At 45.5% G+C, this 26,330-nt stretch overlaps 1 protein-coding gene across 1 annotated transcript; it reads right to left on the bottom strand.

Moving 5' to 3' along the window:
• Positions 1–26,330, bottom strand: LOC111832797 (immunoglobulin superfamily DCC subclass member 3-like). The gene is made up of 14 exons (XM_072705961.1): positions 26,287–26,330; positions 22,721–23,026; positions 20,832–20,976; positions 20,017–20,147; positions 18,626–18,763; positions 17,801–17,959; positions 12,386–12,551; positions 11,395–11,645; positions 10,970–11,134; positions 10,532–10,720; positions 8,014–8,127; positions 6,510–6,639; positions 5,314–5,449; positions 1–4,459 (listed from the first exon to the last, which is right to left on the bottom strand). The coding sequence occupies exons 1-14, from the start codon at positions 26,327–26,329 to the stop codon at positions 4,346–4,348; spliced, it is 2,187 nt and encodes a 728-aa protein (XP_072562062.1). The 5' UTR covers position 26,330; the 3' UTR covers positions 1–4,345.

The raw sequence follows: 26,330 nt of genomic DNA, 5'->3' as shown, positions 1-26,330 counted from the left end.
TTTTCCAATTAATGCTTTTTGTTTTATTTGGTTTCAGACGCTGTGGAAAACTGAATAAATGAAAGACACAGAAAAAAAATGTCTAGGCATGTTTTTAGCCAGGGTCATTGTAATAACCACCAGAAAGCTGCCATTTCTCAAAGTACATAACAGTAAATCCCACAAAATCACAGTCAGGACCATGAAATGGTACTTACCTAATGGTTAATTAACAGACATGTTTTTCCAATTAACAGTGAGCATTATCTGCTTATATTATCTGCTGGACCAAACCAAACCACAGAAACATGCATAAGCTACTCTTCTGGCAGATATACATCACTCTACAAGGACCTGGACGGCTGTCATGTTTGGTTAATCAGGGTACAGCTTTAGCAGCAATAAGCAAACAAGACAGCAAACTGCAGATGGCTCAGAATGGGCTTTTTTGCATTGGTGAATCACTGCTACCACAGAAACATTAACATATGCACTGATCAGGACAGAACATATTCCAGCTGCAATATATTCCTGTTTGATTTTGTAAGGTAATGTATAGCTAATGGCAACCAAAGTAAAAAGTAACTTCATAATTATGTGGGAAGCAGTGGTTATAGGGATGTGTTGAAAAACATAAATTATCATCTTTTGACATGTAAAATGCAAAATCATTTGTCAGCAATGTGAGCGTCTTTTGATCAGGCAATATCAAGGACAGCTGTGGGTCTTTGGTTATTTGGCCATGGAGGATTCTTATTCGGTATGATAATTTATGCCTTTTTCCTTCTCTTTTGGTCAGATTTGCAGGAATATCTGAAAACAGTTTAAAGCTTTAGGTTTCTGAGAAGACATACCAAATTTGAAACACACTAATGGTATGCGTCAAATCAAAACGATCAAATTCTTAAAGCATTGGACTTCCTCATTGGTGCTAGCATTCAACTATAATTCTCTACTTATTCCTCATTTTTTTAAAAACAGGTGAGTCTCAAGGGCAATTGTTTAGCAATTCTTGAACCGCATTCGACTATATTTTTGCTTTTGTACAGTACACTTTCACTGGCATTCCATCCAGGGTGTTATGCTGTTCTGTGCCACACGCTGTCTGGAACAGGGATCAGGCTCTGCTCTTACCCCGACCACCATCAGTACCTGGAAGACGGACAGACAGATTTCTCTCTGCTAATATTTCTTATTCAAATATGCCGATTCGAGCATGTTCATGTTTGCCATATTTTTGCCCAAAACTACACCCTTTTTTCATTTTTCTTCAAGTTCTAACAGACATCTTCACATCATCCACTTACTTCTAGAGAGAAGATAAAAAAAATACAAAACAGGGTATGGAAAAAGGGCTTGGAAAATAAAAAAAACAAAATAATTAATAATAATAACAATAACATTTAAAAAATGAACAATAGCACAACTTGGTTTTGGTTACATTTCCCATACACAACAGGAAGACGACTGTTAAAAAAGAAAAAACAAATCTGTAAGTTCCATAAAAAGAACAGCCATATTATATTTCAGTGAGAAATCTACACAACTCAGGCTACATAGAAAAAAAATCACCTCCTATATCATACAAGCTTTTCTTTTGGTATCATTCTTATCTCACTCATTTCTGAGCATAAAAAGACAAGGTGAGCGAAATTCTCTCAGCTGCAGTACATTGAGTAAAACCTTTAACATTCATCAGGGTTTCGGTTAAACCTGGAGGACAGGAGGGTCGAAAGGAGAATGGGAGGTTGGCACAACTGTCTGCTTCTACTGAATGCATGGGCAAAGCTTCACCTTGGCATACCGCCCACAGAAAGGGCACAGCACAAAACGGCATTATGCAGCCACTGGAATTCGTAAACAGGCAAAAGACCAGGGGACCGATTCCCTGTATCCTGCATTCTGCCAGAGTAACAGCACACCTGTTACAACCTCCCACCAACAATCTATTCCATCCCTGCTGTACTCAAGGTTCAAACACAACTGTTAGCAATTCAGAACATGTCATGTATTTGCACATAATTGCACATAAGGACATATTCCCCTGCTTTGGTCATGAATTAGTGTCACGCAAGATAAAGACTATGAATGTTAAAATCTGTAAAAAAGTTTTTGGTCACATTTTTATCATTCATAAAAGCTATTTGGCAAATTTGAACACTAAAGTTAGAAAGAGACACTTTTTCTGTATCAACATAGAAAATCTTGAAAATATATCCCATTTTCATTTAATTCTTTCAAAAGTTAAAGTTCTACAAATATAAAAGGCCCATAGTTCACAGTTTCAAGGAGTTTTAAAGAACAGAAACATAAAACGCCAATGTTTCTGTCATCGTTGGTCAAAGGGCGTTTAACAGTATTTTTAAACTTTGGTTCAATGGAAGAATTTGCCCTTTTGCTAGTTGTTTTTCCATTAGTTTGTAACCCTTAAAACTGGACCATTAAAATGCAAAAATGGAAAAGCATGCAATTCATAATGCAGTTTATCTTTTTTTAAAAAAAAAAAAAAGAAAATCATGAAGGAAATGAAGAACCTTTAAATTTTTTTTACATCTTTGGATATCACTGAGCTTGTTTTTCATAGGAATTTTTTTTGGATGAGCTGACGAGATGGGCCTTTGTACCCAGTGCCTGCAAGATGTTTCCTGGGAAATATGTGCTCCACCTACAAGCTCCACCCACTCAGCCCACAGCCAATCACCTGTCTGGTTTAGGGTGGAGACCATGTCCAGCTGCGACTTTCTCCAAGGCTTCAATTTTTTACTTCCCACGCAAAGGATCAGAAAACTCATTCTATAGAGGATCTTTGCGGTGAAGTAGTGGTTTCTTATGGCTCATTCTTTCCATGAGACACTTTATTTTGCAATTAAAGCACTTTGGGGGTTGAGGTAAACTGATGCTAATATGTAGCCTATGACACAACAGTTGGGGTACTTTTTAGCTGCAGGTAGCTGCATAAACAAATCAGCCGTCCATTTTATATTCATACTTGAATTTGGTTTGTTCTTTGTTGTTTTGAGATGGTGCTGCATGGACGTTTCTCTGGTCTGCTCCCATTACCAAAGCAGACCCCTTAAGGCCAAATCCATGGCCGAGCTCTCGATGTCTGATGGACGGAGAAGATTCCAGGGAGCATTAAAAAAACACTTTACAACATGGCAACCCGGCACACCTGCGATACTGGAGCGATCACGAGAGTATGCAAAGAATCTTATGGGACCAAGAGAGATGAGCAGGTGGGTGGTGGGGATACGGTGTGACCATGAAGCAGGTGGCTCCATCCAGACCGGACTCCTGCATGCTGGTGGCAGGGTCAGGCGAAGCAGTAGTAAAAGGACCAGGAGGGTCAATGGCTTGGGGAGAGGTAGGCCTGCTTGAGCAGCAGCATCACAGGCAAACACTTCAATGGCTTCAAAGCTCTCGTCAGGTTGAGGTAGCTATCTTTGGATGTATAGATCTTTTTGAGTTGGGTGGGGGGCAGGTCCTGGCTGCACCAAGGGAAGGGTTTACATCCACTATTCCTCCAGAAAAGCTTTCCTTGAGGTTGAAATGGTGAAAAACATCCATGGGTTTCCCATCCCTGTCAGTCCGTGTGGTACCGTGCTTTATGCTGCAAAACCTGCACACAGGATGTTGCGAGGGGGTGTGGTCACCTAAACCCTCTAAGATGTAGCACCACTACCGCAGGAGTCAGTCCAGACCACTGAGTCCGCCATTTTTGGTACAGCAGTCTACACTTGTGGCGTCACAGCCTGTAAGACCGTCCTCGGTGATGGTGCAAGTTCTCATCCAGGGACTAGGCCTGGACCTGAATAAAGCCTGCACAATTTACAAGGCTTCTGTCCTGCATTTGAAGGAATCTCACTGAACATAAGATTGTAATATTACCACAAGGAGCCATTGAAATAAATATTTTGGTTATAGGGAGGCTCATGTAGTAATATACAATGGAAATGCGGTATAAAACACAGTACCGTGCTTAGCTTGCCTCATCAGAAACACTATTTCTGTTCACTATCCATGTATCCATGCTGGCATCCATGGAAACAGGAGGTGACGGCAGCCTTGCTTTGGTTCCAGGGAGGGGGGGGGGACATGGTGCCGTGTGCACACAGATGACCTCAGTAACACACATACATTCCAGACTGAGGGTCACGGCCACCTGCTGCCAGCTTCTGTCTGCGGTCTGTGTCAGTGCCTGACTTTTAGCAGCTTATTGAGATAACTTCAAGGCAAAAGTTGCCCCCCCCCCTACTGGTGAGGGCACTAAGGCTGGGTAGGTGAGAATGGGGGGAGCCAGCAATGGTGACCTGGGTTGGTGGGGTGAGGGGTGAGGGACTGGGGGGGGGGGGGTGAATGGGTCCAGTTAACTGATGCCCGTCCCTAGCAGGTCGGTTGGGTGCTGCTCGATGAGGACCTGGCACTGAGCAGGCTGGGTCACGCCCTGGCGCTCGTCACAGTGCGCGGAGGAGCCGCGGCTCTGTGGAAGAGAAAGGAGGCAGATTCATTCCAAAGATCTGTCACAGTCAGTTTTCATACAGCTGGGGCCTAATAGTTTCACAAGTCGCTGAAACTGCAGTACCTGGATTTCTAAAAAAAAAAAGACGTAATGAGCATAACTTACATACACTTACTACTCTTAGCCTGGCAGACATCACAGACAATGCAATATCATATCAAAACTGACTACTTACTAATGTAAAGCAAACATGGGCACTCAGCAGCCCAAAGTATTATCACAAAAAGGCGTTTAGCCCACGTCCACGCTGCTATGTCCTCAAATAAACATGATCTCCAGCCACACTGGCGTTTTCGAACCGAAAGTATTTCCACCCACCCTGAAACTAGCAAAAACGTATATGGTCTAGCTAATATCCTACACAGGGCATTTGTGGATTTACACAGTGATCAGTAAATTAGCTAATATCTTTGCAAATATGCAGCAGTCATCTGTGTCACACGCTATTTAGCTAGATACAGCAACAGGGAAAGCGGCTTTGAAAGCAGCTCCTCCGTATCCGGCGTACTGGAATACTGTTTACTTCAGTGTAGGACGACCAGGTGACCAATCAGGCAATGAGAGGTCGCAAGTGGGATCCAATCAGGGATGGGCCATGTGAGGAGTCGGCACCAATTATGACACTTGTAAAGTCTGCGTTTTCAAAAGTCTCCGTTTTCACTCATCCATTCTGAAACTCTAAAATGGAATTTCCCGAAGTACGTGACTGTGAAAACTCCAGGGTAGTGCGGATGAATGGCAAAAACGGGGACTAATGTCTGCATTTTGAAACAAAAACATAGCAGTGTGCACGTAGCCTCAAGCTCTCTTCCCACCTGAGGCTCTAACTCCATGGTGCCAGCTGGGCGTGGCCCCGCCTCTTTGGGACCCCCGTTGCTGTGCCGGTGGTGGCCTGCGTCATCGCCCCGGGGAACAGACCAGCTGTCCTGGGTCCCTTTCCTGCAGAAACGACTGGGCGGAGGGAACAAGATGAACTCACTGACACCGGACTCTGCAACGTTGGCAAGTGTTTGGTGAAACCCCAGAGGCAGAGAGAACAGAACTCTGGTCTAACGCCAGCATGTGAGGATTAGTGACGCATAAGTGATCCCAAGCAGGCTGCCAGGCAGCAGGAAAATGCCTCCACCTCCTGCATCAAGATTAAAATTCTAACACAGTTAAACACAAGGAGGCATCTGCTACACTTGGGATAGGATTACCCCAGAGTGAAAGACTACAGCTACTCTATGTGGAGAACCGGTTAGGTCTTAGATGCTCGTGTCGTCATTTTTACCAGTGGGACCTTCAGAGCATACTACGTAGATTACACAGCCGTGTAATGCATTTCCTGTTGGTTACTATGCAGCTTATTGTGTACGTATTTATGTAGCTCAGTATATAAATGTTTCATGTTTCAAGTTTTATCATCACATATTCAGAGGAACACATTGAGATTCTTCTGCCAGGATAGGGGACAGTAGGGGACGCTTGTGCACAGGGATAAGGGACACGGAGTCCAATACAAAACAAGAGTCCGGGATGAACAGTAGTGTAATACAAAACACTGAACAGTAGTATTCAGCAGCTCTGCAATATGGCTTCTTCTGGCATATACAAACCACCAAAATTAAGATTAGGAGCGAATGTCCTTAAGTTTTATGCCACCAGCTAACCTAAGTGACAAAAAGACACGCATCAAATAGATACAGTCCATAAATTGTAAGAAAATCAGAAAGTGTCTAGCTTTGTCGCAATCTCACAGGCTGCAGCTTTTGAAATAGTGCCTTTGTGTCATGTGGCCCGTCTCAGTGGGGATACTGTACGCTCCAACTACTCATTTGCTTAAAATGTGTCTGAGTCACCCCCAGCGGGCCACATGGACCCTCGCGTCACAGCCACAGATTTTTGGGTTCCAGTGAATGCCAGACTGGTCATGTGATACGAGGTAAGCAGCCAGCTGGCCAGTGGATCAAAGTATCCCCGCGGGCTGGATAAGATGGACCCCCCAGGGTGGAGCGAGTGCTGCCCTTACCTGCGGCGGTACCCCAGCATGAGGAATAGCACGCAGAAGATGATGCAGGCCATGCCGATGTGGATGCCCACCACGATGCCCGCCACCGAGCCCTCGCCCTCCTGCCGGCAGTCACAGGGTCCTTCTCCTCCTGTGCGACCCCGAGGACGGAAAAAGACCTGTTATGGCCCCAGGACGCTGACTCAGAGCAGCGCTGCGGAGGTAATGTGCCGCTAGAGCTACAAACCGGCCTCTGAGGCTTTACATTACATTTAATAAGCCGGCAAGGTTATCCAAAGCACTGTAAAGCTGAGAAATCAGCGGCAAACAGCCCCTGAAGAAGCTGGAATTAAAGCCTGTTCTGAAGGGCCCAATGGTAAAAATCCAAGGGGTCTGAACCAGCAACCTTTGGATCACAGATGCAGAATCATAACCTGCAGAACATAAAAGGTCATAATAATGCTCTTTAGACATAATACTGTAGGTCAGTTGAGAAAAAAAAAATCACGGGTGTTGCAACCAATTAAACTGTAATCACAACTTCACTGTTACACAGCATGTTAAAAGAAAAAAAAGGAGGATATCAGTATCTACACAGAAAATGTCCAAAAATGATCAGACTTGATCTTCTGTAAACATTAAATAATTTCTGAGAGTGATGTTGCCCGGAGACTCCCTCTGGTGGTCATGCAGAGACATGGCAGAGGCTGTATGAAGTCCAATTCTATGTCCTAAACCATTTTGTACACGAAGGCCGCCATGGACGTTTCTGAATTGTGAGTGGGGTTCTGAAAAGCGGAACCTTCTCGCAAACCAGGAGGTTTCACAGTGTCTCTGTGAAAGATAAGCTTTATTTCCTGTGTTTGACACATTGACATGCCGGGTGTCACGTCACTGAGGAGCTGCCTGTCCCTCCCCGGACATGTCAAGATCGATAATGACCTGCATAAAGGAACCAGTGACAAGCGTAAAAAACGACTGAACCCCCTGACATCAAAAAGCACACAGCTGCCTCGCGCAGATACTGTGAATTCTGGGACATAAACACACATCAGCGCGGAGGGAGACATAACACCGCGACAGCACTGCACACACAAAGATACCTCCCCCAGGCTCACACACCGATCGTGAAGGGTGAGCAAATTCGCACCATTCTCCCAGCATGCATCCTGCCATCCGCCCTCCAGTGACATCAGCACTGCTCTGTGACATTTACCGCGGCACTGCGCCCCGCTGCGTGGACCCGAGAGGTCGGTCCACTGTGTCACACTCCTTCTTTCTCACTGCGCCCTGCTGGGTCTGTTTAGCCTTTTTTCACCCAGCAGACTCTGGATTAGGCGTAACACTCTAATAAATACAGAACTTTTGGTCTCGGACTGCACGCTCCACCTCCTACAGCTGACAAAAGCTTCTTGAAAGCAGTCTGGGAGTGACAGGATCAGGGTGCTACATTTAAATGGCATGTCTGGGTTCGCTTGGGGGGGGGGGGGGTTACTCCACAATGTACTCCTGAAGTTACTCTCACCGTTGGCCTTGGCGCTCGTCCCATCCTCCGTCAGGGAGACCAGGCGCTTGGAGCAGTTCCCTTCGCCATTGCCATTGAACGCCACCAGCTTGACCTCATAGATGGCTCCAGGGTCTACAAAGAAAGCCCCCCCCCCCAATCAGAGATCTGTATGTGACCATTCAGAACCTACCCCCACCTGGCATTCTGTGCCTGAACAACTTGGATGGTTGGATGGATCAAAGCCAGCAATACTAGATACTATTGTAGTGGTGACCGATGTGGGACAGGCTGTAGCTATTGTAGTGCTGACTGAGGTGGGACAGGCTGTAGCTATTGTAGTGCTGACTGAGGTGGGACAGGCTGTAATAATAATAATAATAATAATAATAATAATAAATTTAATTTATAATGCACTTTACATTTTACATAGAAGATCTCAAAGTGCATACAGACAGTGAGAGAATGTCACAATTAAAAACAACAATAAAAGAGGAATAAAACAGTTAGTTAAGCAGTCATTAAAAACATTGGTTAAAAAGAAACGTTTTTAGGTTTTTTTTAAAACATGTAACAGTCTGTGGAGCCCTCAGATGTAGAGGAAGGGCATTCCACAGCCGTGGGGCAGCACTGGAAAAGGCCCTATCTCCAGTGTTACGGGAGCGAGTCCTGGGAGGGAGGAGAAGGTGTGTATTGGTGGAGTGGAGCGTGCACGGGTGACAGTGGGGAGTGAGGAGTTCTTTTAAATATGCTGGCGCATCACCATGCAGACATTGGAAGGTAAGCAGGGAAATTTTGTAGGTTATCCGTGCAGTAACGGGAAGCCAGTGAAGGGAGCGGAGCACGGGAGTGATGTGCTCATGTTTCCTTACTCTCATCAGGACCCTGGCGGCGCAGTTCTGAACATACTGAAGTTTTTGTATGTTTTTGCCAGGAATCCCGATGAGAAGCGCGTTACAATAATCCAGTCTGGAGGAGATAAAGGCATGCACTAGTTTTTCTGCATCAGAAAGGGATAGTGTAGGCCGGAGTTTAGCAATATTTCTAAGATGGAAAAAGGAGATTTTGCAAATGTGCTTGATATGGTTTTCAAAAGTAAGTTGAGGGTCAAAAATAACACCAAGATTGGTGACTGTTTTAGAGAGAGAGATGTTCTGACCGGAGAAAGAGATAGTGACGATTTTTTGCTGTTGAATTTGGTGTGGAGTGCCAATTTGAATCACTTCAGTTTTTGAGCTGTTAAGATGAAGGAAATTTTGCTCCATCCATGCCTTTATCTTATCCAGACAGGCGGTGAGGGACGGTGGAGTGAAGGGCGTAGATATCGAAGGGGCTGATGAAGTGAAAGGGGCCTCAGACGCATTGCTACCCAGCTTCAAGTAGAGCTGAGTGTCATCGGCGTAGCAGTGGAATGAGACCCCACAACTGGTAATGATTCTGTAGCCAAAAGCATAAATCCTGAGGGGGACAGAAGGGTCAGGACACCCCCTTCATGAGGACTGAATATTATTGAAAACCTAAATATGTCATTTAAAATAATTTAATAATATATACTGCAAATTATAAATGCAAAACAATGCATTTTTTCAGTTTGGAAAGATTTCGTCCCCCCGTTCCCTCACAGTGTTTGGCCCCCTGCCGATCCCACTACCACCCAATATCAGTGTGTGTGGCACAGTGGTGGCTGACCACCAGTAAGTGGCTACTTTGCAAATGTTCACTTAAAACCGTGGATGTTTCTTTACTTTTACCACTCAGTAGAACAACACACATTTACATTTGTAACCAGTCTGCATCTTGTTTGTTCTGGTACCTCATGGGTGAATCTTCAGCTTTATTAGCTAATTAATGGGTGTTGCTTCTCTCCTACTGTAAATAACCTGCATGCTGTGTTTTGTCAGACAGGCAAAATGGCAAAAAGGAAAACAGACATATGATCATTTTTCAGTGCATCAAAATGCACAAAAAAAATCCCCAGTGATATGATAGGCAATTTGATAAAGTCTTCATAAGAACAGAATGAATGTATTTAATTAATAATGTATTTGAAACCTTTGAACACAATAACCTTAAGCTGTTTACCGATCAATTATGTGGTATATATAATACTTATAAGGGTTTCCTTTACATACATTTATTACAAGTAGCATGTTTTGTGTCCCCCTCAAGAACTGTTCTTGAGTACATTTTCTATTTTCTAAAAGTTCTGTATTTTCTATGTATTGCCCCCCCCCCCCAACAGTGAAATGAAATTTTGGCCTATGGGCATAGCTATTGTAGTACTGATCAAGGTGGGACAAGGTGTAGCATTTGCAGTATTGACTGAGGAGGGACAGGGTGTAGCTATTTTAGTACTGATAGAGTTGGGATAAAGGTTAGCTTTTGTAGTAATGACTGAGGTAGGACAGGGTGTAGTTATTGTAGTAATGACTGAGGTAGGACAGGGTGTAGTTATTGCAGTACTGATAGAGTTGGGATAAAGGTTAGCTGTTGTAGTAATGACTGAGGTAGGACAGGGTGTAGTAATTGCAGTACTGACCGAGGTGGGACAGGGTGTGGGTGTTGACATGGCAGGGCAGCAGGTGTGGTGCCTGGAAGTCTGGCTGTGGGACCTTGCGGTAGGAGAGCTTGAAGCCCTCCACCTTGCCCGGCTTGCTGGGCAGCTCCCAGAAGATCTGCACAGTCGTGGTATTGAGCACTTTGGTAAAGAAGGTGGGGGCGCTGGGCACTGAGGCAGTTTGGAAGCAGAAGGTTTGAAGCACATGGAGAAGGATGCAAGGGGAGAAGAAAGACAGACAAAAAAGGGAGAGTTTACATAAGAATACAAATGACCGGAACACAAATCACAATTTAAACCCTCAATGCAAATGAGCGCAGGGATTTTGCTGGGGGCAGAATGACTGCATCCACCCACTAAACACAATCATGAATTATCTCAAGCAAAGCAGACTCTCGCTGACACCAGCCTTCTACTTACCGCCCCCTAGCGTCGTAGCAATGACAGTGCTGGACTTCTGGCTCGCTCCCAGTGGCGAGTAGGCTTTGAGGTAGATGGAGTAAGTGGTTGCAGACTCCAGGTTGTTGAAGTCATGGTGGAAGGTGGTCTTGCTTACGGCCTCCTGCAGCTCCTTAGTATCCGGCTCTGCGGTACGGCAGCGGCAGAGAGATACGACTGTCAGCTAACAGTGAGGCGGCAGGGGTGCAACCGTCTAATGAAAAGGCCGACAGTTTTATCACCATGGAGACTTAAGCTGTTCCAATAAACTCCGCATTTATCTCATACACTACACCCTGTCATTATTCACAGTAGTTATTTCGTTTCCGGACACATCTCCTGCGCCCCATCACAGATTGCATACGTAATGAATTCGGGACAGCACGCCGGAGCGCTGGGACTCTCACCGCCGATCTTGCGGATGTGCAGCACATATCCGATGATGCCGTCTGTGATCTCAGGCGGAGGCTGTGCCCAGCGGAGCTGCAGAGCCGTGGTGGACAACACGACGGCCGCCAGGTCCTGCGGGGAGTCAGGCAGCTCCTTGGCCAGCGAGACGGCCAGGCGGGCGCTGGCCTGGTTGGTGCCCGCGCTGTTCTCCGCGATGCACTGGTATATGGCCTCGTCTTCAGATGTGATACGCGTTACGGCAAGGGTGCTGGTGTACGGAATTACAAGCAGACGCATCATAAGAATTGTATTAAACTGAAATTAAATGATTTAATATTACTGTACCTCTCCATTCAAAGCTGAAGCATATAATATTGTTGATACAGTATTTTGTATTCTATGCAATTACAGATCTTTTACTGACACCGGGTTAAAAATTGTACAGTGAACAACACTGACATCGTGTGGCCAAGTAGACAAACTGCACTATTATGATTGAAACTTGTCAGTTCCTTACACGTTTCCGAAATGATATAAGCAGTAAAAGGCAACCAGATTAAGTTGGCTGCTCATTTACAAACACAGAAATCCTCACTAAAAATTTTATTTTACAAGAGTATTATTTTACAAGTGCACTATTATTGCGCTCGTTCACAAAACCCCTAGTAAACTAAAAGTTATTGGGAAATATTGGCGCTACTGAGTGAATCATAAAAAAAAGACTAAACTGACCCGCACTCTTGTCTCACACCCCCAAAGATCGCAATCTGCAGGTTCATGTTCGCCATGAGTCTTGAGGGTTTCTTGCTGCAGTTTGATGACCTGATGTATCTAAATACTACGATCGTGCCCTATGCTGCTGACAGTACGTTCCACCCACCCTTGCAGCACTGTACTGAATGAGTGATTCTAAGACAGTATTTTTCTTATGTGATTAACAGAATTTGGCTTTTAGTCAAATATGAAGAAGAAATCAGCTTAGATTCAAAGCTGATAGTCATTTTGTACCTGTTATTGTTAGTGATCTTGACATTGTCTCCAGGTGTCAGGATCTTTCCATTCTTCAGCCAGATCAGGTGAGGGTCTGGGACGCCCTGAGCCACACAGGTGAACACTGCACTGCCCCCTGCTGGCTTGGAGACAGACTGCGGCCATTGCAGGAACTCGGGGGGAGCTGAAAGTCAGAAATGGTATTTCGATGTGACATGATAGAAATAACCAGTATAGATGCCTGATAATTAACTAAAAAGTGCACACTGCAGGTCATACGCTACAAACCAGATGGCACTACTCAGTTTTCAAATTAATTTCCAGCCTCAGCACTTGCACCAGTGTTTGGGAGTCCCTGGCACTTCTAGTAAAAACGAGAGAAACCCCAGAGGGATGAACACAGAAAGCAGAGGCAGAAAGTTAATCCATCCATTTTATTGCGAACCGAGCAGATTAGACAGCGGCTCATGTCCAGTAATGTGTAGGAGGAATCTGCTTAGAGACCAGTGTGTCAGGCTAGTCAACATAATGAAACATCTCCCCAGCACGGTTCAGGATTTAACAGGAGAAAGAAACTATCCTTCACAGGATAGTTTCTTTTTTTAGTCAAAAAAGAAGGGCAAAAACCTAGCAAATGCATAGCTAAACATATGGACAATCAGGTGCATTGGCAGGTCTCTCAATCCATCAGAGAGATCGATCCTATCAGGCCAGGCCACATTCAGGCCGCTGTCCAATCAGTGCACCCACAGAGCACAGACATGGGGGGTGTCAGAGCCCAGCCCAGCAGCCGTGAACATGGGTGAACCTGGATACACCCCCCTGCTTATAGGCTACTGAAAGGGTTATGGGAAGAGGTCCGGGGGAGGGGCGGTTTGGGGTTTCTAGGGGTCAGGGTCAAAGGTTACCAAGAGGCCCCTTTCAATAGGGAACCATTAATCAGTCATGCAATAACAGCTCTCATCAGCTGGGTTCCAGTTCCAGTTATTAAGGGAAAAATTGATTTTTGAGGCAAACATGATCCAGAAAGTGGTTAAATTTTACTAAACACTGCTACCTTTTGGTCTTGGGTTTGGAAATATAGCGGATTGTGGACTTCAAGGCACTGGCAATGTAGTATGCTATTGGCATACAGGAACCAATGCTGCTATTTTAATGCTAATTGTAGCATTTCTGAACATATAGGCTTGCAAATGAGAAGCAGATGTCTTAGACAAAAAAGTAGAAAGGGGCTTTTCAACTGCACATTTCCTGCACATTTCCTGCGCATTTTAAACCTGCACATTTGTTTGTGTAATATCAGACAACAGATTCTGTTTTTTACCTAAACAAAACTGAGCTTCTTTAACTACTGATCTCAGTTAAAAATAACTGCTGTTCACATATCATTATGCATCACAGTCTACAGCCTGTTGTGGACCGTAAGTCCTTAACCTTGCTATACAGATTAGCTTCCCTGCTTTGCAAGCTGCACTAAAAATAATCAACATTCTCTGTAGAAATTCCTGGAGTTAAATATATGCCTTAGTATGATCCATCCATCCATCCATCCATCGTATCATACTCAAGTATATGGGATGTCATATTTAGTAGTATTCTAGTATTCATTTTCATTTAATGGTATTGAATGAAATATCTTTATCATAAATAATAACACTGTATATTCTGTTATTGCATGTGACCCTTTCCGTCTGTCTCTACCCTCCCCTCAGTTGCCCCCCCCCCCATGGTGGAGTCTCCCATTTCAGTGCCGTGACAGAGAATCCTTGTTTACATTCAGAGATACCTCAGTCACTCTTTGAACCTGAAGGCCATGTGGTTCATTTGGATGCTGAGGTCTTATCTTGCTGGTCATATTGTCTGTTACAGTGCATTACTTTCCTGTTGTCCTTATTTGGAAGCCTGCAATTACTATTAATGCAGAACCACCATCAATATTATTGCCTAGTATCCCTCAGTACTGCTGTAACACGTTCCTTCAGAGGGCCTTATCTTCAAAGTGACACTATGACAGCCTAATCAATGAGCTTGGTGCAATAGTTAGTCACCAGAAGATCAGTGTCACTGGCTATAGCTGTAAATCTGTAGATAGCAGCTCCGCCCTGAGCTGGGGCAGGAGGGCTGAGGGAGAGACAGGCAGCAAGCTCACATGTGTAAAGCGCACAGCTGGTCGGTCACAGATAGGGGGCGCCATATTTACAAGGGAGGCAGCTAATACACAGGGATACAGCTGCGGAGAAGCCACTTTTAGTTAAATGAGTAGAAGTGCTGCCAGGTTATGTTCCCAGTGAATGAATAGTGACGAGATAGTTATGGAGCAAAAGTTATACAAAACACTGCAGAACACCATATATATTATGGCTATATATGCACAGACTCATACACAGAGTCACACACCACGTATGTCGCAATTTCTGATAATTAACTATTTTGGAAAGGAGAGTCTGTGGCCAGTGGAGCTGGACTAATGCCTTCGAATAGTGTTTTTTTTTCCATTGTAATGCTCGTCTTAAGGGCTCTGGACAGTCTGTCACAAAGGGCAGCCTGTTCTCCAGCAGCGATAGGTGGCCAGCAGTGCTTTTCAGCAGCTGCCGGCGCTGTTTGGGTCGCAGATCAAAGGGTAACTAAGGCAGTATCTGGTCACTGCAAGCAAGTCAGGAGAGGCTTCCTGTTCTTGCCAATCCGTACCCTCCATTCCTTAACAGTTCAGCTGCAATTAAAAGTATATAATATGCATGTCTATTGCCTATTTTGTAGACCAGGAACCCCACTGAGATAATTAATGTGGTGATCCTAAATTCTGATATATTATGCAATCAATATGTAGTTATCCAGAGGTACATAATATGTTTTTTGGCATACTTAATGTAGTAAACACAATTTTATTTTCTTTATTTACTTCCTCTGATAATATAAATGTTATAATAATTATTTAAAACTGATTTGGCTGCTTTTTTAAAGAGTGTCTGCTGTGACACACAATGACCCCTCTTCCTTTGTGTCCGTCCCTTATTGGTCCTCAGCTTCCCCCCCCAGTGTGACCACCAGCTGTGAAAAAAAGCCGTCCCCGTGGGCCAGGATGTCAAAGGGGAGTGGGGGATGTCCACCCTCATCTGTCAAGGTCCATCAATCTTCTCAGCAGACCTAACCGGACTGAGGACTGCGGGTACCTTCCCTGGACCCAGCTGGCCCCGCCTACCTCTCTTGTCCCGCTGAGGGAAGGTCAGGGGTTAGAGGTGAACGGTGCCCCTTTGCATGACACGCCGCCCCGCCGCCTCTCGCTCCTGTGCTCCAAGTCATTTTGCCTCCCATTGTCCGCCTTGCATCTGGTCCGGACGCCACACACGCAAGCTGGCCAGCACCATGCCTTTTAAACCCCCCCAACACCACCACACAGGTTCAAGACCAAGGCAGCAGGCTGGGCCAGGCCCGGGGGGGGGGAGGGCAGGGTGAGAAGTATGTGAAACGGCCGACCTTGCTCCCTCCCTACCCCCCCCCCAGATCTAACAAAACCTGACCCAGACCGATACTCATTTGGTCATTTGGATACAGAAAAAAGTGCAGAAACTAGCAGGTTTTCCCAGCTTTGTCCCAGGGACCATCTGGAAGCCGACATGACCAACCAAACATACCGCACTCCACACAGAGAGAAGGAGCTCAAATGGACATGCTGACACATCCTATGGACACTGTGCATCACCACTGACCAGGCTGCACTTCCAGCGATGATGATGTCATTGCGATTCGAGACTCATAAGCAGGGATGAATGCAGTCACACTCAGTATGTTTACATGCGCAGCTAAGTCGAGCTACAGTCCGACTACGCCGTTTAACGGGAATACTGTCCTTGTTCCAGTATACATGCATGGGAGGGGAACCGATTTATTGACCGAAGTATGTCTGACTCCTCTACAGTAGGTGGCTCCTTTCAGCTTGTTAGTATTGGGCTTTGTCCAGCTGATCTATTACTGACTGGATAGTATGTGTGTCTGGAGTGATGCTGGAATCAGTGCCAATGATGGGGCAGGAGCCTGAAGGTAAACAGCAACGTGGAGAGGAGCTTCAGTGTCACAGCCTGGAAGGGGGGTGGGGGTGTAACCAGATGGCACTATGGGTAATCAGTGACAATTGGAAAGGGCACAAAAGGCCCCAAGGCAGGCAAGACACGTTCCAGAAAACGGCAGAAACCAGACTCTTTGTTGGCCTCCAGAAATCAATCAATAAATGAATGAATATGTTTAGCAGCACCTCAGCGGAACAGCCCATCCTACCCAAAGGCTATCGATTGGTGAGGTCAGGTCAGCTGACAGAGGAGTGGACAGACATGCTGACGTAGCTGGCTTTTACTTGCATTTTATGAAGCTGCAATTTCTGCTGTAAAGTATTAAAACACCTTGCAATTACTCTGTCAAGAAGTTTTTGAGCTTTCACAATAATATTACTAAAACTTTTGATACGCACACACACGCACACACACATATACAAAGTGAAATGAAGATTACTATTACAATTAAATATTAATACGTAAAACAGACCCCCCATTTAGAAGTGTTTAGATGAGCCAGTGGCCGCATTCACAGTCTCACAGTCTAATATAAAGCGGATACATTAACAGATTAACAGACGGCTTGAGGTGATAGATGGACTTTCTGGAGTCCTAGCAGTGCTACTGCAGTTTATGAGGTCTATTAGCTGGGCCCAGCTGGATCCCCTATCAGTATATGGGTAATTATGCAGTGGGAGGTGGAGGCGGAGCCTCAGGTCTGAGGTGCTGTAAGGTCCTATATGATGAGGGGGATTGGTGACATGTTCAATTACTACACAGCTTATAACACAGTCTGCTGGCTCAGGCTCCGCCCCCATCCCCCCAACCTCACCCCCGTACTCATTACAACCCTCTGGCCACATACATGCATACACAAACACAGCCACGGGCACTGCGCATCTGTCCATTTCACGCTCTGTTAGGTGCTCTGTCTTGCTGATAGCAAACCGCCCTCATCATGAAACTGATAGAAAAGGGAGGAGCTTAGCTGTGAATGGCAGTGGGTATTACCAGTATGAACCAATCAGAAGCAGACAAATCTGACCTCACCTCTGCAACACCTTTTAGGTGACAGGCAGGGTGCGAATAAAATGGCTGCGTGAGCAGCAGGTAGGACAGTGAACCAATCTAAAAGCTCAAGTCACACATCAAGTGCTGCTTTTGTACATTTAGACAAGACGAGTAACCTGAATTTCTTCATTTAAATGCTATGCTAAAACTTAGATGTTTAGATACAGGGAGAGAGATACATATATAAACACCATTTAAGCATGCAAACCGTAAAATGACAATACACTCTTCATACAAGTCAACGGAGAGCAATAAGGAATGTTCTAGAAAGCAGCCAGTCCCCATAGCTCTCCTTTGCCTTGCCGAGCACGCTCACCTTGCACCACGAGCCGGCCCAGGGCTGTACGCCTCATCCTGGTCCCGGGCCGGTTGGCAGCACACACATAGACACCCGAGTGCTGCAGCGACACGTCGGAGATCATGAGGTTGCCCGTGCCCAGCACCTGGATGCCCTCCACGCCAATGGAGCGTCCGTCTGTGGACCAGCAGTAGGTAGCATTGTAAGAGGTAAAGACCAGAGTGTGCCCTAATGCCCAGGTTCAGCAGACACATTCAGTGGCATTCATTCAACGGAAAAGGGAAAAAATGTGCCAGAAATGCCAAAATAGCACCCAAGTATAATAACTGCTATAGATATTACTCATACTGCACTAGGAGGCTATTCCCAGTATTGTACTTACGGGGCAGTTTTCATAAACTTAAACTGCTTTGCAGACGATTCAAAAACAATATACAATTGCACAAAATACAGCATTAAGTATCGTCTGTGACTAATTACTGGGAAATAAGAGGGAGCTATTCAGTGCCAAGTAATATATGCAGGGCATATACATGATATTGTTTGTATTGACATAGATCATGATTGGTCAGATTATGTAGATCTGTGTGTGGGTCTAGATTAGAGTCAATTGGTCTGAAAAGTACTGTAAGCCCTGTGGGTCCAAAATGGTCTTTAGTATATTAGATTTTCTGTAGTTGTGTGTGTGGATGCAAACTAGCCATTTGCTTTAGATGTATTGCCTATTTTTATAGACAGTATTTCTGTGCTAATGCAGACTGGTCTTTATCTTGAGATGGTCTGCAGTTTGGTGTGTGGGTCCTGATTGTTCTTCAGCTTGGGATTTGGTGCCGGATATCGTACCCAGTCGACTCCAGGACACAATGGGCCGTGGATTCCCGGTAGCGATGCATTCCAGGATGGCCGTCTGGTGCACGGTGAGCGTCAGGTTCTGGGGCCCGGAGAGGATCACGGGCTCCTTATAGATCCGCGAGGCTGTGGCTGCAGAGAGGGAGGCGCTCATGAGGCTCACAGGAACTCCATCAGCTTATGATAAAAAACTTCTTTGTACAAACTGCACTGTGCAGCTATAATACTCTACACTAATACTAACTATACTAGCAACCTCTATCCACATCCTGGAGTATAAAACTTAGTTGACTGACAGCTTGAATCAGTGGCAGAACAACTGTACACTGAGCCCTGGAGCAAAAATGGATCACGGCCCCCCTTTTTCCAAATTTACACCTAGGGCCTGCCTACTCCAGCTGTAGCAGATGTAGATGATGAAATTTAAGTAGCCTCCAAATATCATACCCATCATGCACTGCAGTAGTTAGCAAATTCCACAAACATGCTTTTTTTCCTTAAATACACTCCTCAACAACATAGCTTGACTACAAAACATTACAAACTATTACATTTCAAAATTGTTTTAAGTATTGTACCAAATATTTTTGTATTATGACTCCCACCATGATGAGATAAAAGTATCATGTCACTTTTATATTATAATATGAATGAGCATTAGCACCTTTATCCTCCCAAATGTTCTGCATGTGTGTGAGATTTATAGTCAGGGGGGCCACTGAGGTAGCCAGGGGGGGCCTGAGCCCTAGGGCAGTTGCCAGTCTAGTCTGTCCCTGGTTGGAATGAATATTATACTTTCAATAATTTCCATAACACTGATCCAAGAAGGCCCGCTCTGAAGATTCACCATGACCCTGCTTAGGGCAAGGGTTATAGAAAATGTGTGCACAGGTAGATTGTTCAATCTTGTACAACGATGCATATATAACATGAAAAATCTGGACCTTTTGGGCTCCTTATTCTCCATTTTCTCATACAGGAAGTTCCCAGGTTATGAACAAGATCTGTCCCCGAAATCTGTCTTTAAGTTGAATTTGTAGAACATTAAGTCAGAACATTAATAAGAAAAGTACACACCGTACTGTACTGTACCTCAAGCTAACAAACCTCTGAAGCAGCGCAATGTTTGCACGTATATATTAAACTCAAATTTCTAATATAATAGGCTTTATGGCAGTCCGTTCGTATGTAGAAATTGTCCGTAAGTCGGATGTTCTTAACGTGGGGACTGCCTGTATGCGTAATTCTGTTAAAAAGCCATTTTAGTTGGAGTTAGTACAGGTCTGTGCCTCTTGGAGCACTGAAGTGTTGTTATGTATATCACACATATTATTAATTATCTAGAAACACTAATCCTATATGTAGTCTGGGTTAAGACAACTCACTGGTGACATTGAGTTGGGCTTCGTGACTGTAGCGCGTGTTGGCGATGTTGGATGCCACACAGCGGTACAGCCCAGCATCCCCCTGCCGCACACCCGTGATCTGGAGGATACCCGCAGGAAGCAGAGTGTACCTGGACAGGAAGTGAGGTCATAGGTCAGGCTAAGCAGCAGTCTTTTCAATACAGTAAATCTTATTGCCATTAGATGCATTGTCTCTCTGTTCTTTGGTTTTGTCTCTGTCTTAACACAAGGATGTGAGATTCTAAATATTTTGTTTGTAACTGTATATGTGTAAATATGTATGTGTGTGTGTGAGGAGGGTCAGATATTCATTACATTTTGCGGACCAATTTTATATAAAAAAAAAATAATTTTTTTTGAAAATCTTTTACTGCAATCAAAAAACTAAAAATGCCAAAAGACTTTTGTTTTGTTTGGGTACTTATGGTTAGGGTAGGGCTCGGTAGGGGTTACGGTTGTCATAGTTGGGATTTGGGTTTCCCCCATAGTAATGAATGGAGAGTCCCCACAAAGACATAATTAAAAACCTGTGTGTGTATTTGTGAGTGAGCGAGTGAACCTGTCCAAAATGATTCCAGAATGAGTCTGTTCTGTGTATGTGTGCATGGCTGTATATTATGTACAGTATGTGTGGTGCTCTGTATCTCTCAGGATATCTTGGACCAGGGTTTTCTTGCTGTCTTTGTCTGTGTGTGTGTGTGTGTGTGTGTGTGTGCATGTGTGTGATCACAGTACCTTGTGTCCTGATGCTGTGTGTGTGTGTGTGTGTGTGTGCATGTGTGTGATCGCAGTACCTTGTGTCCTGAGTGCTCAGCGCTGTGCGGTTCCTCTCCCAGGTGATGGTGGCCTCTGGGACCCCGTTTACCTGGCACTGGAATCGGGCCACTCCCCCCATTTCCACTGACATTGACTCAGGATGGGTGTGAAACTTGGGCAAGGCTGGTAGAGATTTAAGAGACATGGGGGGTGGGGTGGGGGGTGACATTTTAAGTGTAAAGCAGTGTCAATTTCTTATAATCATTAGAAATCACACATATCACATAACTGAACAAAGACTGGCATTCATTGTCCTACATTTAGTTTCACAATGTGAGGGGTGAGATGTGACCAAACAGACCCTCCTGTCATTACTGCGGATCTCCTCAGCATCTGACAGACCCTTTGGCTCTTTGGTTCCGCACTTTCAGACTCAGGGTTTTACTCCTAAGAATAACTTTCACAGGGCTAAGAAATTTTTAAAGGTTAAAAAAGTTCCCCAACAGGGTCCCCCAATTCCAGTCCTGGACTAGAACCATTTGCAGATCTCCCCGCTCAAACACACCTAAATTACACACCTAATTACAATGTTTAATGGGTGTGTTTGGATAGGGAGATCTGTAAACTGTGTTGTAAACTTTCAGCTCATATGCCAGTTATGTGTCCATCCATCTATGGTTCAGCTGCAGCTGTAAATGGCTCTTCATTGGACAGGTGGGCGGGCATATTTGCATACCCAGACTACTTATCACAGGATCATCCCATAAGACATGTACACAGAGTAAAAATGTATACAATTCAATTTGCTTCAGAATTTTGTTCCATAATGTTTTCAAAAAAACGAAGCTGAAATGTTATTCAGACAAACACATTGAGGGACCCTAATAACTTTTTCCCTCTCATAATCAATAATGGGGGAGGGGGCACTTTAAATGAAAGAGCATTGCCATGGTAACCTCTGGCCTGGAGGGAGCACGGCTTTTGGATGGTCATAATTCTGCTGGATTAATCATGCCCCCCCCAGCTGCTTTATAGGTTTGAAGAGAGATGGTGCTGTTCTTTGAGTTAAGCCCCCATCCCCCCCAGAAGGGCTTTCAGGGGGGAAGCTGGGAGTTTACGGAAAAGCAACACAGACGATTGGGACAAAAGCCCTCAATGACCAGAAACAGAGATACTCCTTAGACTGGTATAACAGCCAACTCACCCCACATAAAAATGAGCATGAATGATTGTATCAAAAAACAATATGCATCATGATTCAGATGTTCTGCTCAAGCATGTGGGAAAGCCGTATGCTTTCATTTTCAATGCAATAATTTTTACAACAGAGATAATTTTTTAAATAATACTTTTTTCACAAAAACATGCTGAACATTGATTGTTTTATGCAATCTTTTTCGCTCATTTTACGAAGGGCTCCATTGATTCCTGAGCTGACTGCATAAGCGCTTATTATCCAGATTCATGCCATGTTAATTTAGTTAGTTTATTTAACAAATGTAAGATGATATTTTACAGAATTTGAATTAACCCCAATGGCTTTTGCTGTGCACACATTTAAACGTAGCACATGCGGGCCTCATCCCCCACCAGGGTGACCCCCTCCCCACTGTGACCCTTAACAGGGCAAGCAGAATGGGCTTGGATGGCTGGAAGGGTGGGTGGGCATACGGGCCTTGTAAAGGATGTAAATCAGCAGCCTGCATCACTGCCATAAAGATAATCGAGTTGTACAGCAGTGCTTCCCAAGCCGGTCCTCCAGAACCCCGAGGAGGACTGGGAGCTGGAAGCAGTCCTACCAGGAGCTGGGAGGGAGCAAAAACGTGGACAGTCTGGGGGTCCCCGAAGACCAGGTAGGGGAAAACTGTTGTAAAGACCTGAAAACCTGGAGTCCCCCCCCACCCCCGCAAAAAAGCTCCACACTCACATGCGATCTGGACCCGGGCTTTGCGGCTGACCAGCATGCCGAAGCGGTTCTGAGCAGCACAGTCATATTCGCCGGCATCCGCCTCGCTGCTCTCGCCACGTTTCTGGAAGTTTCTGATGAGCAATGTCCCGTTGGTAAGCACGCTCACCCGCTGCCCCGTGGGCACCGGCGCGCCATTGCGCCGCCAGGTGATAGTGATGGGCCCCTCCCCCTCCACCTGACAGTCTAGCGTAAGGGGGCGGTCCCTCACTGCGATGATGTCACTGGGCTCCACCAGGAAGGCCAGCTCTGAAGCTCTGCTCGTATCTGCCAGGAGAGGAGATACAGGTCAGAGTCACCAGCAATGGCAGATGCTGTAAGAGATGGTTAGCTGAGGAAGGTGATGATGATGATGATGATGATGATGATAAGTGCCAAAAATACTCCAAGTCATACAGTATGAAAAACAAAAATGCATATGGTAAGGATAAAAGTCTTGGCCTCTCCATATTCAGAAATGCTTTAATCATCTCTACAATTATCACACCTTTTGTTCAATATTTTGCTATGTTTTCTATTACTGTTGTTTTTGAATGACTTATACATTTACTTTTCACTTGTTTAGCAGATGCTTTCACCCAAAGCAACACACAGCAGGGTGAGGCAGACCCAGGGGCAGCTGGGGCGGCTATGGGCCTTGCACTGGCCGAATGCACATGGGCTTGCTCATGACTGGCACACAGGAACTCTCCCATCCTAAACGAGAATCATACTCCTAGAGCAGTGTTTCTCAACGTTGTCCTCAGAGATCCCCCAGACAGGCCAGGCTTTGCTTCTTCCGAGCTCCTGGTAGACTAAGGATCTAAGGATCCCTGAAGACCAGTTTAGGAAACATTGTCCTAGAAGAATAAGCTTCCTCAGGCTATTAAAAATCCCACACTGGGCTTCCAGCTTGGCACAACCAACAAAACCTCTGTAGTTCATCCAGATGACTTCCTTGATTGACCCCCTTCCCCCCAAACACTGACATGTCTCACACCCTATACTTGCTAAATCCTATCTGCAACCTTTTTCCACTGGTCCACCTTGTATGTCCAGTTGCAACGAGCTGCTTGACTGGTTCGCGCTGAGTTTTCATGCTATGCTAATTTCACAGACTGGCTTGACATGGGGTCAGATGTGCAATTGTCGTGTTTGTGTTTGATGGAGGTGCAGTGGAGGATGAGACTGAATATGTGGAATGTGTGTGGGGGTGCAGAATCATCAGGGCAGATTTGCAGCTGGTATTCCCCGCATCTGATTGATAGCTTTCTTAGTCTCAGATCTGGGACACCTCTGAACCACACACACACCCACACACACATGCTCAAACAATTGGTTGAGAACCACTGAGCCTTGGCGGCCAGCACAATGAAGGGTTGGGAGAGGGGTCAGGTTAGGCTGACTCCTATTGAGTTTGGTGGGAGAGGGACAATGGCTCAATGACGGCCCCCCCTCCCTAAAGCTCCCCTTAGCCATCACGCTACTCTGAAGCAGCCATCTGCCCCCCTGCGCTCCCCATTCCAGCTTTTCTTTTCAGTCCAGCTTGGAGGTCACTTTCCCATGCTATTAGATCACTCAAACTTTGCCCTTGGTCCCATCTCAAAGCCAGCCCCCCCCTCATTTTGGTCAATCCTGACCTCCTCAATGTCCAACTCCTCTCTCACAGCTGTTGTGGGGAACAGGGTTTGTAGCGACAAGAAAAAAAAACTCAGCTGAGTGATATTTGCTCTTAAACTTGACCATTGAGATAAGTGAGGCTGTGAGGATTTTTCCATGACTGTTCCATTCAGCTTGGTGCACTTCCTAACACCCACAATGCATTGCTGCTTCTCTCGACTGCCTTCTCCCCTCAGTGGTTCCTCAGCCACTTCCTTCTGCTTCTACATCCACAAGCATCCATCCGCCTAAAACCACGAACCTGAACCTGACCCACTTGCTTCAAGATGCAAGATGCAGACCCAAATGAATTTCAATACAGTATCGGTTTGTTTCCTCTCCTTTTCAAGCATAAAATTACAGCTATTACGGTCAAACTGTCAATAAAAGCTTCATGAACTTACATACCAAACCACATGTCAGCCAATTAAAAATGAGGAGCCATTTTGAACTGTCAGAAACACAACTGAACTTCCATTGGTGAATGCGCTAATTCAGAGGTTCCTTCTAACATTAATAATTATTGGTAGCTATGGGTTACTGGAAGTGTAACTGTATGTGTTGACATCTACTGCTCAGGCAGGTATTTCTGCTGGAGAGGAACCTTCTTCTGTGGTGATCTGTGGCACCATTTTCAGCAGGTTGGTTGCCCTCAGAGTTTATAAGCATCTGACAGCATTTCTGCTCTGATATCAAAAGCATTATAACAGCCTGAAACGGACTCGATTACTAGTCCTGCATACATATGAAACATTTATTTCAAAGTTCTCGGCCTTCGCTAGCTCCATTCCGTGTGATTCTGGTCATCTATCTGAGTTCTCCGACAGCTGCAATGGTGCCAGCAGCCCTGCCCGTCATTTGCATGGCTGATACATCCAGATCTGCAGCATCGGCAAAGGCCGGCTTGATTAAACCAGCCCTTTAGAGTCGTGTGCCCCTCCCGTGCTCTCTGCTTGTGCAGACACGTCTCTGCTTAGCCAAACCTGTCTAAGGACCTCTGTTGGCCTGGGTGTGACTGTGACTGAGTGTCCAGATCTGGGGATGAATTTGCATTGACCCCTCCCCTCCATCTGTGCATGAACAGAGGTGATCAGAACAGAAGGACCCAGGACCACCCCCACCCTCACTAGGCTGTGACCCCAACCCTTCAGGGGTCATGAGAGAGTTGGTGGGAAAGATGGGGCGGCGGGCAGCTTGTGTCCGGCCACCAAAGCCCCCGCCCCGGCCCCCGCTCCCATTGTCCCCCTGGGTGCCCGTGAACCCTGCAGCCCATTGTGGCCACGGCACTAAGCCATCCACGAAAGTGAAAGGGGGTCCGGAGAAAACTGGAGAAAGCAAACATGAGCAAATCCCTTCATTGACTGGAGCCTATTCGAGTTCCCCCCCCCCCATCCCTATGGCCTTCTGGGTGTGAAAGGGGAAGCCAGCAAACCTGGACTCGAATATGAAACTGAGAAAAGCTCTCATGACAAGCCAGCAGGCTCAACATATGCAGCACCTGACGGGGTGCACCTGTTTGTGGGGGCCAGACGGACAGTGACATCCGCCACTCTGGGCTCCTACGGTAAATGAACTGGTTAAGGGCCAAGGCGTGATGTCACAGGGAGCTTGGAGGGTCCCAGCATCACCCAGTGCCATAGCTATGGTAAATTACAGCACCCTAAAGGAATTGTGGGTAAGATGGGCATGACATCAGATCTGTCAACTATAAACAGTCGCATTTGCACATTCATATTTAATATTTCACGTCTTATTTTGCAGAAGTATTGGGTTCTGACTCCCGAGCTGGTTGGTCGAATATTTTCACGGGTGACGAGTATTCATTATAATTCAAATTTCAGGGACCAAGGAAACAGGACAAAAGATGCAAAAGCCCGACCGAAACTTACTTTTCTTTCTTTCTCTCTCCTCAAAGACATATCGCTGCCCCATT

This window comes from Paramormyrops kingsleyae, chromosome 23 (genome assembly GCF_048594095.1).
Source record: "Paramormyrops kingsleyae isolate MSU_618 chromosome 23, PKINGS_0.4, whole genome shotgun sequence".
NCBI classification, from domain to species: Eukaryota; Metazoa; Chordata; class Actinopteri; order Osteoglossiformes; family Mormyridae; genus Paramormyrops; species Paramormyrops kingsleyae.
The sequence above is the reverse complement of the archived record's forward strand: the minus strand, read 5'-3'. Positions and strand labels throughout refer to the sequence as shown.